Consider the following 13,505-nt stretch of genomic DNA (forward strand, 5'->3'; position numbering starts at 1 on the left):
ACAACGCTCGAATATACAAACTGATTCAGTTGAAGAATATAGATCGAATTTTGAATCATCGCAATATTTTATCAAATTTTTTAATTTTCTCAATCAAATGGATGAACACTCTTGCTCGACTTGTTGGACTAGAATGTTCAATTTTGTACGATGATTCCCGTGACATCTGAGTCGACGTTCAACTTTGTCTCCAAAATGCTTCGCATTCTGACAGTTTTGCCTGTGACAACAGTGACGAATGAACGTTTCAACTTTTCGTCTCAAAACATACCTTAGATCGACAATGTCTGAAGGTCGGCTAAACGGTTTAGTCCTCACTCAATATAAATCGCGACTTAGAGCTCGATGTTTGATAGAGTTTTGGAAAATTTTTTTTGGACCTAGCAGAACTAACTTATTGAAAGACAGTGACTAAATATCACATTTTCACCTAATTAAATGTTCTCTTACTCGAAAAAATAATTTCTTGTTTTTATTGACTTTATGACCTAACATGGCGAACTAAAGTTTGAACCCTTCCCCTGGGAAATTCCTGCGCACGGGCCTGATGCATCATATCGCAAACTTTATTTGTAACTGACACCTCATATAAAAAAAATATAAAGAAAATTTCGATGCTTTATCAGACCAAATGGTTAAAATGATGCAAAACATTTTTCACCATTTTCAACTATATTTGGTCAGTATAGTGGCCTTTTTTGTATTCCAGGAATCAGATTATTTTTCGATATCTCTAACCATCTCTGACACTAGACAAAATATTGAGAATCGGTCCTTTTTTGTTAATTTGTAGTAGGTTGAGTTTAAAGTTCAGATTTCGGTTAAATATCTTAAAAAATGTGACCCATCACGCTGTATGACTGTGCAAAATTTTAAATCAATATTCCTATAAATAACGAAAATATGAGGAACGAAATATCTTCATCTTAAATGCGACACACTGTATATTCTATACTTCGTTGACTTCCCTTCGCTTCCAAAATTTCCTTTTATCAAGATCTCTTATTGTCAGTGGGATACAAAGGCCAGTTTTTACCCTAACTGTGCCTTCCCGTAAAAAGCTAGGTATGAAATAAAAAGCACGATATTAAATTGTTTCATAAGTAGCACATGAACTATAATAAAAATCAGTAAAAAAAATGTTTGGTACGATATTTTTTTCGACATATGTTATTCTAATTTAATATTATTATAATGTCAACTCGAATTTATACATAAAATATTAATCGTGACCCTGACTCTTTAATAATTCATATTCTATTTATCTATGAATAAAAACATCACACACACACACACACATACTATATATAATATACACAAAACAAATTTTCTCAAAATATATGTTTCTTCGAATTTTATTCAATAATAATAAATTATTATACATGCATAGACCGGCCTCTAGCCTGAAAAATGGGTCGAGACTCCCATCGCCACTCACAGAATTGTTAGAATCCATCCATAAAAATATTTTTAGACTACTGCGGTAATTTCAACAATTTTCAACCACTTTTACTTCGATTTAAAATTTGTTTCATAAATTTGAGGCCATTTATAGCGATACAAAGCTGAAAGTGCTTGATAAATGGGATATGGCCAAATTATTTCATCTTGAATTTAAAGAAAATTTGAAAAAGTGCCGAGAATCTGATATTAACAGACTTTTGCTTAGTAGTCTGTCTCGCCTTAAAATGTATAAACATTCTGACGCCCAGAGGAGGATTATCAGTAATAAAAAGTAGGCACGTGCCTACAGGCGCGAAGTTACAAAGGGGTTCACGCGTCGAAGTTTTTAATCAAACTTAAAATTAATTGTGTAAGTATGCACAAAATTACAATCCGTTAATATTGACATTCTAGATTGAGAGTCGACCGTAAATTTAAGTGAATATGACCGACCAGCTTGAAAATATATGTTAATTATAGACGAAAAACCAAAGAATCAATTTATGTTACGTTGCCTTGCTAAAATCCGCCCGTAAATACGGGGAAAATCGTTGAAGTGTGGTTAAAAGAGAAACTTTTTTGGTTATACGCGACGCGGATTTGCCCATATGCGTTGGATAGAATTTTTATTGTACTTGGAGGATTTACTAACTTGCCTAGTTGAAGGCAAAAAAAACGCAGGCCCTTAAAACATTTGATAATTATTGTTGTCGACAGTAAGGCGACCATCTTGGATCGCGCATGCTCTACAATGCAAGCAGTCGGTAATTGGCGCGGCATTCGAAAAAGTGCGACGCTATGTGAAGTAAAGTTCAAAATAGAGCAAGCACTGAAGAAGTTCAAAATAGAGCAAGCACTGAAGAGCACTGAAGAGTGAAGAATTTCAAAAGAGAGAAAGTATATTAGTAACGATGTATTCCTCCATTGATTTATAAAGTGATTTTTTAATGAATGTATCCATCTACGTTCTTATTTAATAACGATAGTGCCGGAGAACTTCGCTGAACAACCAACGCGATTTTATAGGTTCTAGACGTAAGAACTAAAAATGGGTCTTTATTGATATATTTTTATTAGAGGGAAGGGAGGTGGTTCTAATTTTTGAAACTGCCTACGGACGCTAAATTTCTTCATCCGACTCAGCTTACGCCATTATTCCGTTTTGTTTCAATTTTTCATTTTTTAAAGTTAATATTTATGGCGTGAAGAACCAAATTGCATAAAACAAAAACGATTTTGAAATGTGGAGCAAAGTGGTGCTTAGTATTTCCATTGCCGTCTATCTGTCCATGTTTCGCAATGCAACCACGCCGAAGAAGATAATTGTTCAAGTTGAGGGCTTTCATCTTTTGCTTATTGGTATAGAACAGTCAAATAAGCCGACATCTTTGACTTGTATTAAAATTTCCACGCAACTTTTCTCCTGGTGGATTTTTCTCCATCATCTCCCGAACCACTATATTGATGAGTTAAATTAACAACCTTCAAAAATTTATAACATTTATCTGGTTTGTCTTCCAAAAACTGATAAAAATATAAATAACTTCCTCATTTGATTTTTGTTGTTTTGTTAAAAATAAATTTATTAAAATCTAAAAATAAAATGATTCTAAATTTGAATATACAAAATTCATTGTTTCTATTATTCCTTTTCTAAGAAAGTAAAAGTAGTTTATTTGTTTTTTAAATTTAGAAAATTTACAATTTAAATTATTTCCAATAAGCAATACCGATAATTTCGTTAATAATATATATGGAAATTTAATATGATACCGATTATTTTACGCACCTATTTTAATGTGTTTAAAATAAAATACAATAGAAAAATAATATTTTAATAATATAATATTTATGTTACCTACGTATATTATTAGTTCGTTTACATGCATTCAAATTGAGAACAAATTATTATATAATAATAGGATCAATGTGGTAAAATATTTATACTTACATTTTAATAAATGTATTGTAAAATATATCAAATGTCCGTGACATATTGGATTTTTGAAACTTGTGTCAAGTTTGTCTAGTGTAACGGTTAAAAAATAATCAATGAATCCTAATGATTTTTATGAATAAGTACTTTAGCATCTTTTAGAGTCTATAAAGACCTAAGGAACAGATTTTCACAACTTGGTAAAGATCTAATAATCACGTCCTAGGACTTACAAATCCGTTTTAATAGCCCTTTGTCTCTAACTGTTTTTTACATCACTGTCTTAGAGAAAAGTTTATACCATATTCTCAGCTAAAAACATAAATTATTCTACTTTTTCAAGTTTATAGCTGAGAAGTAATATTAAATTAAAAATTTAAAGAAACCAACGGCATGAAATCAGGTCTGATCGATTCGTTTGTGGCATCGAAGTTCCTGAAAAGATGAACCGATTTTGATTTGTTTTAAAGGTGATTTGATCGAAAATTTTCATGGCTATGTTTCAAGAAAATCTACTCAGCCGTTTGAAGACATTGCCTCTTTCTTAGTTGTTTTGGGTACCCAACCCTAAACTCGCATTTAAAACATAGCAAAGAAAACTCTCGTAACATTTAAAACAAACAAAAAATTAAAATCGGTTCATTCGTTTAGGAGCTTCGCTACCACTGACAGGCAAACAGATACACAGATAAGTTAAACTTATAACACCCCCACTTTTTAGTCGGGGATTAAAAAAATGTACAAACCACCCCAAACATAGTTTATAGGAATGGAAACTAGTGAATTATATGAACTCTCCACACAATTATTTTAACTTAAAAAACTTATAAAACGACGTCGATATCGTTCTCTGCAATGACCAAAGAAATAAACACTAAATTTTCTTACAAAAAATTTCCCTACAAATCAATCATAATCTCAATTTTTATTTTTCGCAAAAATATAGGACAAATTTGTAGGAGAAGTTAAATTACGAAGAGAAAAAAAAACAGGGGGAGGGTTTTAAATTTTTATGAGAACGCCCGCGCACAAGGGGGTGTGAAGTTGATTTACAAAAACTAAAAATAAGGTAAAAAGACAAATTTGCATGGTAGTGTGTCACATAAATGGGTGCCAAGGTTATTTACAAAGACAATTGTTTTGCCTATGGGCCCCGGTATGGGTTAATCCGTACCTGACTGTTTTACTCAGAGGATAAACACTATCTTTCCGCAAAACAAATTTTTAATTGCTCAAAATTCACTTGTCATATACACTCAAATAGGCAAATAACTATTTGCTTCTACCTGTTTTTATTCAGAACCAATTCAAGCGATTCGTGCTTCATACATGCACTTGTGTACAATTGAAAACACGTGCACTCGTTGCACGATTTACTATTTTCAAATCTTCCTAATTGTAAACAAAGTACTTTGATGATCTGAGAATCAGTTCAATTCGCGGTCAGAAGTTTAAAAAAAATACAAATATTGCATTTAAACATAGACACCAATTAATTAATAATAAAACGTGACACTAAACATCGTCTCTAGTCACACGCTAGCGTTATTAAAATAATAAATAATACCAATGCCGTACTTTCAATTTTGTCACAAGGAAATCTTCTTTCTTACTCCAAACCGTCGTTTCGGTAATACAGGGATAATAAAGAGATTATAACGCGCTATCTATGAGTTACGAGATAACTTCTCTATTACACTTCAAGAAAGAGAAAAAAATCAACAAAGCCATTTATGGTGGCAAATTTTCAAACATAACAAAAAAAGAGAAATTATCGAATGCTTCAACCAAATGACCAACGTTAAACAGATGGAATAAATCGAGAAACGAACTATTTCACATTTGAAATTAAAAAATTAGAAGACAATATTCAGACTGGAAAATCAGAATCTATTAATTCTTTGTCCACCCTGGTGGAAAAAATATTTGAAAAAAGAATAAGTCTTAATAAGTCTTAGGAAACTCTGAAAAAGTCTTAGAAACTTTAAAAAAGTATTAAGAACTCTGAATAACTCTGAATTAGACTAGTCCGAAAACGTTGAGAAATTCAAAGTTCCTAAGACTTTTTCACAATTTCTTATTCTTTCTTCAAATATTTTTTCCACCAGGGCATGCCATGATATATCCAATTAGCGTTGCAGTATACGACATTATGCAAAAAATAATCCAACGCTTGGGAACAGAACAAGTTACGAGCCATGTCTACATACAATGCACTGACAAAACGCTAGCTATAGCATGCAAATAGATAAAACGTGCGGCGTTATAAGGTGTTTAACTGACATAATTTTACAATATTGTCTATAATTAACTCTCATCTGCCAATCAATCATCAGACATCATAGAGATATATGTGTTACATCAAGGTTATGTTGTATATGTTATTACATAACCTCAAAAACAAACCTAACACATAATAATATCTAACCTCAAATTAACCTAAATTGTTTAACTATTTACATACACAATATATTACACGCAATAATATATCATCAAAATGTCATTAATCTGCCTCGCTGCTGTATTGAAGTCATATTATTTACTTTGGTTTTTAATCATTTTTATTTTATTTTTGTTTCAGACCAAATGTATGTCGAAGTAAATACCGTGATAGTCACTGTTGTCCAGGATGGACGGTAAAACCGTATACTGGCCTCTGTATTGTTCGTAAGTATATTATATGTACCTTTTCTACTTGGGGCATCATTTCTGATAGTATATTGTGCTGAAAGTTGATTATGTAGTCAATTTGCACGAGATATTCCTTCTTTTTTGCCAGCCAATGATGGGCAAGACCATGAATTTTCCAAAAACTCTGAAGATAAACTCCAAAATTTAGAATTTTTAATATATATTAACAACCAGTTGTAATCTTAATTCCTGCACGATACAATTAAGTAATATTATATGGGAGAGAAATAATAATGAAGGCCTTACAACCTCTTCCGAAATGTAATCCAATCAGGCTGCCTAGTCTCGTTTACTCATACCTTAATTTTTTTTCAATGTTTCAAGTTTTATGAATATAAGTTCAAATAATAACAATAAATACATTTTTAACAGATTTGCCTAAAGATTTGATTAATCTATTCCACGAAATTCCATGCCAAAAGTAGAATAGGTCTTGATTTTAGAAGAAAAACAAGACCAGGATAAACCAAAAACTGGTGGAAAAAATATTTGAAGAAAGAATAAGAAATTTAGAAAAAGTCTTAGGAACTTTGAATTTCTCAACGTTTTCGGACTAGTCTAATTCAGAGTTATTCAGAGTTCTTAATACTTTTTTAGAGTTTCTAAGACTTTTTCAGAGTTTCCTAAGACTTATTATTTTTTCAAATATTTTTTCCACCAGGGAAGATTTTACTCATCACTATTATGAACGTGGAATTAGTTTTGCAAATAAAAAGCTCAGAAAGATTGCCCGTTTCTTTCTCTATATAAAATCACTTTTCTTTATAGCGGAATATCTTATATATTTATCTCCTTTATTTTCCTATACTCGAATTTATGTTTGTTTTGAAATATCTTGGAAACTCAAAGGTGCCTAAGCGAGACAACTACGAGGAAAACTTGGCGAGTTTTCAATAGCTCAAAGTTCACATATACCTTGTCCTGGAACACTTACGCATCGAAATCGATGACTTGGACTAATCCAAAAACTCATTACTTAAATTTTTTACTTTTTCTTGAAATCCGTTTTAGAAATAAAGGAGAAAGAGACATTTCATAGGAACTGTTAGAATACCACAATCAAATTTATGGAATTTATAGAGTATCGCATTTCGCCTGGCCTAACAACACTATTGTCTATTGTCTAGACTGCTGGAGAAAGGAAAATAATCTAAAACTAGAAGACCGGTCTGGATGTACTTTTACTATAGCGTTCATTCCTTTCAAAATAGTCATCAAACCCAATATATTAATGTGCCAGCTCAGAATCTGTCCGTCGTTTTCATCACATTAGATTTTGCCAAAGTTTTTTCAAAAGATAACGAAAGTCGAAACTCGAACACTCGAATCGAAAAATTAAAATGTAAAGTTACAATTTTGTATTTCGTTGTATACTAATTTCAGGGCTGGATTTACCTTATGTGATCATTTCATTAGTTTCTGTCTATTTTCCATAAAATAAATATTGAAAAACTAAATCCCTGCTAAAACTTAATACCAAAATCACCAGCTGAAACATTGACTTTTTAAACTTTTGCTTTTTTTAAATGTAGGTACTACATATGTACATTAATGTAATCCATTTTGCCTATAATGATGAATAAAGTAAAAAATAATGAAAATTAACAATTATAATAATAAGAGGCGCCATGCCACAATCCATAACATTATCTTAATAACAATATTTATTTAATTTAAAAAACATTAATAAATTATTTACTCGAACACTTCTACGCAAATAATAAAAATAAAAATATTTTATAATATTTATTTATTGTTGAATAATTAAACAAATAATTACGACATTTTACGCAAAATATATTAAAAGGAAACTCTCTATAACATTATTTCTTTAATAATAATTTTATCACAATTAATTAAATAATCAATTTTTAATAGATATTTTAATTAATAATTTTTTTTTTTTTTTTTTTTATTATTAGAAACAAGTTTTATTACATTCGTAATTTTATCATTTAAATTAAAATGAATTAAAAAAGATATTTATCTGTGGCATAAAGTTACAATTTTAACTACCAAAGCTATTTCTTACAATAATTTCTAATGCAAACTTACATATACAGGGTTTTCGGATTTTCGGCTAGATCTATTAAAAAATAATCAACAAATAAAATTTCATTTAATTGCTAGTTGAGTAGTAGTTCCCAAAATAGTGCCGAAAATCTCAAAGATCTCGGGCACTACCTTTGAAAATACTCGACCAATCGTCAAAGGATCCCGAATTTATATTTATGTCCTCAAAATTATGTTATATTGTGTGTCATTAACTCCCGAGACAATTTTATGACTTTATCGATCTTTTCAATGGAAAAAACTAAAAAATTGCAAAATAATAAGGGGGAAAAATTTGTGTTTCCAATTTTGACCCAAGAAATACAAAAATTTTGTTTATATTTTGATTGATCTCAAGATGCTGAAGCCTGATTGTATCATCCAAATTGCGAAATGAGCTTCATTTATGTTCTTTATTTTAAGTCAGTCATCAGAAAATGATTAAGCCTATAAAAGAACACCTATATATTAATTTTTTAATAAATCCATAAATATTAAATAAAATTTTGGATTATTTTGCGTTCATATCGTTACATTTACCGTTATTATATTAAATTTTATTGAATTTTTGTCAATTAAAACAAAATTTTATCGTTTTTGAGTCTGCTCAAGTTATTTAGAATCATTTTGGCTCCTTTACGACTCCTTTGATTAACTTTACATCATGCACTAGAAAAAACAGTTCTAGTTGCAAGAATTTGAAGAATTTTATAATTGTTACTTTTTCCATGAATTAAGTATTCAGAACGTTGATTCAAGAAATATTTACTTATTATAAAAACATCAACATTAATGTTTTTGCAATGTATAGAAATCAAATTTTGTGTGCTCAAGGGCTACATGTAGCAGTCCGGTTCCCTAAAGCGATCCGGGCTTTGGCTGAATCACAAAGAAAAATACCCTTGCCTCTGGAAATTTTTGTTATAACTGTTAAGGAAAATATTTCAAATGTGCATTGCGCGTCAAATAATCCATGAACCCTAACTTTCTGCCATATGGTAAATAAGATCCTGAGTCGATACTATCAATCAAACCATGTGATCCCTTTTCAGGCATGTGGAAGGAGGGGAAATGTCTGCCAACAGTATGTCACGTTTGTGCCATCATTAGGGCTTATTTGGTGAAGGGCAGAAATTTTTCTCAATTTTTACTAATTTTATTTCCACTCCCTTTCCCGCTATCTCGAAAATGGCTTTTTCGACAATGTACATGATCTTTGAGTGTTTTCCCGATGGTGACAAGAAAGAATAAAGCAAAAAATTATAAAATTATCCTATAACTAATCCGATGAATAAATAAAACAAAGGAAAATAACCTTCTTTTAAAAACAATTGAAAAAATCATTTCTAATTATTTTCGGCATAAATAACAGACTAGTTTTTTTTTTAAATAGATGTGTTTTTTTTTTTTGTTTGTTCAACGAACAATTTGAAACTTGATATTTTGTCATTTTAAAAGCAATCTCTTTCACTAGGTTAATTTTTTTTTTCATTTTTAAGCAATTTGTGTTCGACCTTGTGGCCCAAGTGGACACTGTGTTCGTCCAAACACATGTAAATGTGATACTGGTGGTTTAAGTACAGCTTGTGGGAGTGGATTAAAACGTAAGTTTTACATAATATACAAAGTCTTTACAAAGCTCTACCAAATAAAGCGATCCAAAATAGGACGAAACAGTATTTATCAATCAACCGTAGCCTTAAATTTTAAGAAGCAAGTTTAACTAATTCGATTTATTTTGAGCTGAACTATAAGTCGTAGAGCGTTGCAAAGACCTTTTAGGGACACCATGAATAAAAATGAAAGCCTTGAAAAATAATGTAATATTTTTAGACCCAGGAGAAAAAGGATGTGGTGCAATATGTTTACATGGTGGAACTTGTGCTGGTGGCAAATGTCTTTGTCCCCCAGGATACACGGGACAATATTGCGGGGAACGTAAGTAGCTAAATTGTTCAACTAGAAACTCTAAGATAATTCGTTTTTAATTTTTGTAGCAATTTGTCGTGAACCTTGTCAAAATGGTGGCCGTTGTATTGGTCCCGATCGGTGTGCTTGTATGTATGGCTTTGTGGGTCGTCGATGTGAATCTGATTTTCGAACTGGTCCTTGCTATACAAAAATCAAAGGATCATTGTGTCTAAATCAATTAGAGGGGGTAGTGTGTACAAAAAATTTATGCTGTGCCACAATTGGGCGAGCGTGGGGTCATCCATGTGAACATTGTCCAATGGACATGGAATGTGATACTGGGTATATGAAAAATGTTCAAACAGGAATTTGCGTTGGTAAGGCTTAAAGATAATAAAAAATGTTATCCTCATTTTAAAGAATTTCAAATTAACAGATATCGACGAATGTGGAGCAATTCCTGGTTTGTGTGCGGGCGGTAAATGTATAAATACTGCAGGTTCGTTCAAATGTGAATGTCCTCCAGGACAAGCTCGAAACGAAGACTCAAATCAATGCGAAGATATGAACGAATGTGAAGATGAAAATGTTTGCCAAGATGGTCGTTGTGTTAATACCGAAGGATCTTATTATTGCCTCTGTAATCCTGGATATATACAAAGTCCAGATAAACGATACTGTATCGATGGCCGACAAGGAACTTGCTTCACAGACTACTACGATGGAGTATGTAATAATCCATTAGATACTCGATTATCCAAGAAAACATGTTGTTGTGGATTCAACATGGGCAAAGGTTGGGGTGATAATTGCGATCCTTGCCCAGATATTGGTAGCGAAGAATTTCGTATACTATGTGAGGAATCTCCATCCTCACATGTACCACGCCCAGGAGATCGTGGTCATGGTGATGGCGGACTTATTTACCCTGGCCGAGTTCCTGGTGGGGGTGAAGACGATGGTCGAGTACCAGATTATACTATTTCTGAACGTATTGGACAGCCTGAAATTAAACAACCGCCATATTCATTAACAAAAGTTGATGAATGCGCATTGCGTCCACAAATTTGTGGTGGAGGTTTATGTATTGATACTTTAGAGGGATATGAATGTGATTGTTATCCGGGATATCGAAAAGATAACAACTTTTGCGTAGGTAAATTTTGAATAACTCTCTTTTGGCATTTTCAAGAAATTAATATTACTCCTCTATTGAATATCTAGACATAAATGAATGTAACGAAGGTTTTTGCCAAGGAGGATTTTGTCAAAATACTCAAGGTGGTTTCCAGTGTGAATGTCCTCCAGGATTTGATGTATCCCCTGATCGAAAAAAATGTACAGATCACGATGAATGTAAGGAAACTGGTATGTGTTCAAATGGTATTTGCATTAACATGGACGGAAGCTATAAATGCCAATGTAAAAGTGGATTTACACTCTCACCTACAGGACGATCTTGTATTGGTAAACAAAAATACTGGACTAGAAGATAAAGTTGACAACGTTAAATAGTTTTGCTTTATCCATTTTAGATATTGACGAATGTCTCGAAAATCACCGAATCTGTTTATATGGTCGATGTGACAATACTCTGGGATCATATCGATGTTTATGTGATCGAGGTTTTACTGTATCATCTGATTCCACATTTTGTATGGATATGAACGAATGTACAGATACAAGTATGTATAATTTGAGATAGTATCGTGCAAAAATCATACGATTTTGCACGATCACTGCCTTTGTAAATCTTCCAATCACTGGTTATCAATAATATAGTTTCTTTACAGATATGTGTTCACATGGAAAATGCCATAATACAGATGGATCTTTCCAGTGCATATGCGATTCTGGATATCGGTTAGATAGCAACGGACACCATTGTGTCGACATTGACGAATGCCAATCAAATCCTTGCCAATATGGACGTTGTATCAATTTGCAAGGCAGTTTTCGATGTGAATGTTCACCAGGATTTAATCTAGGTCCTGATGGTCGATCGTGTCTTGATACAAAAACCGAATTGTGTTATTCCCAATATCGAGATGGGCAGTGCTTTAACCCAGCATCAGTTGCTGTAACCAAGTCCAGTTGTTGCTGTTGTACAATTATACTTGGACAACCAATGGGCTGGGGTAGTACTTGTCAACCTTGTCCATTACCCGGCTCATCAGAATTTGCCTCATTATGTCCACATGGATCCGGTGTAACGTTCAATGGAGATGATATAAACGAATGTGCCCAAAATCCAAATATTTGCCAAAATGGAGCATGTGAAAATATTATTGGAACGTATCGTTGTATATGTGATCCAGGATATCGAGTAGATGGCACGGGCAAATTATGTACCGATGTCAATGAATGCGAACTAGACCCAATGCTTTGTTCGGGTGGTCAGTGTAAGAATACGCCAGGTAGTTTTCAATGTATATGTCCGACAGGTACTCGATTTAGTGAAAATACTCAAAGTTGCCAGGATATTGACGAATGTGACGAACTTGGACCCGATGCTTGTTTTAAAGGTGAATGTTATAACACATTGGGATCATATGAATGTCAGTGTCCTGAAAACTATGTACTAGATAATACGGGGCGTATTTGCATTGATAATCAAAAAGGATCATGTTGGACTCGATTAATTCGAGGGCGATGTGAAAATAATTTTCCGCGATTAACACTTCGTTCCGAGTGTTGTTGTTCAATTGGTGTTGCTTGGGGTTCTCCATGCCAACCTTGTGACCATGCATGTGACTGTCCAAAAGGTCAGGCAAAAGTAGATGGCAAAACTTGCACAGATATTAACGAATGTGATCTGAATCCAAATATTTGTCGAGGTGGTGGAACGTGTATTAACACAGATGGAAGTTTCATCTGCACATGTCCACCAGATTTAACTTTGGATTCAACAGGAACACTTTGTGTTGATTTGCGTCAAGAACAATGTTACACCGAATATCGTACAGGCAAATGTTCCAAACCTATTAATGGATTATTTAATAAAAATCTATGCTGTTGTACATCGGTGGGTAAAGCTTGGGGAGGTGATCGATGTGAAGCATGTCCAAAGCCTGGTACACAGGCTTTCCAAGAACTATGCCCCAGCGGTCTTGGCGTCTTAAATCGTAAAGATATTAATGAGTGTACAGAATTCCCTGGCCTATGCCAAAATGGTCGATGTAAAAATTCGATGGGCAATTACGATTGTAAGTGTAACAAAGGTTACGCTTTGGATGAAAATAAAATTAAGTGTGTTGGTAAGATTCAATTCTTTCGTAACTTTAATTTTAATTATTTTTAGACTAACCCTTATTTTTTTGGTCAGATATTGACGAATGTTCTATCACTCATGATGTATGTGGAAATGGAACGTGCCGAAACATTCCTGGACATTTTGCATGTGATTGTAAAGAGGGTTTCGAATCAAATCCTATTATGAAAATTTGCACAGGTATATTAATAGATAGATACG

At 32.8% G+C, this 13,505-nt stretch overlaps 1 protein-coding gene across 1 annotated transcript in view; it reads left to right on the forward strand.

Moving 5' to 3' along the window:
- The window catches only part of LOC123301241 (fibrillin-2-like), an 89,298-nt gene that overhangs the window by 62,090 nt on the left and 13,703 nt on the right, over positions 1-13,505 (forward strand). Inside the window, exons 3-11 of the mRNA XM_044883976.1 lie at positions 5,961-6,046; positions 9,622-9,726; positions 9,956-10,060; positions 10,120-10,410; positions 10,470-11,189; positions 11,258-11,500; positions 11,569-11,718; positions 11,827-13,290; positions 13,359-13,484. Of these exons, the coding sequence (XP_044739911.1) occupies positions 5,961-6,046; positions 9,622-9,726; positions 9,956-10,060; positions 10,120-10,410; positions 10,470-11,189; positions 11,258-11,500; positions 11,569-11,718; positions 11,827-13,290; positions 13,359-13,484 (3,290 nt within the window). The remainder of the gene's footprint in view (positions 1-5,960; positions 6,047-9,621; positions 9,727-9,955; positions 10,061-10,119; positions 10,411-10,469; positions 11,190-11,257; positions 11,501-11,568; positions 11,719-11,826; positions 13,291-13,358; positions 13,485-13,505) is intronic.

This window comes from Chrysoperla carnea, chromosome 5 (genome assembly GCF_905475395.1).
Source record: "Chrysoperla carnea chromosome 5, inChrCarn1.1, whole genome shotgun sequence".
Taxonomy (NCBI): domain Eukaryota; kingdom Metazoa; phylum Arthropoda; class Insecta; order Neuroptera; family Chrysopidae; genus Chrysoperla; species Chrysoperla carnea.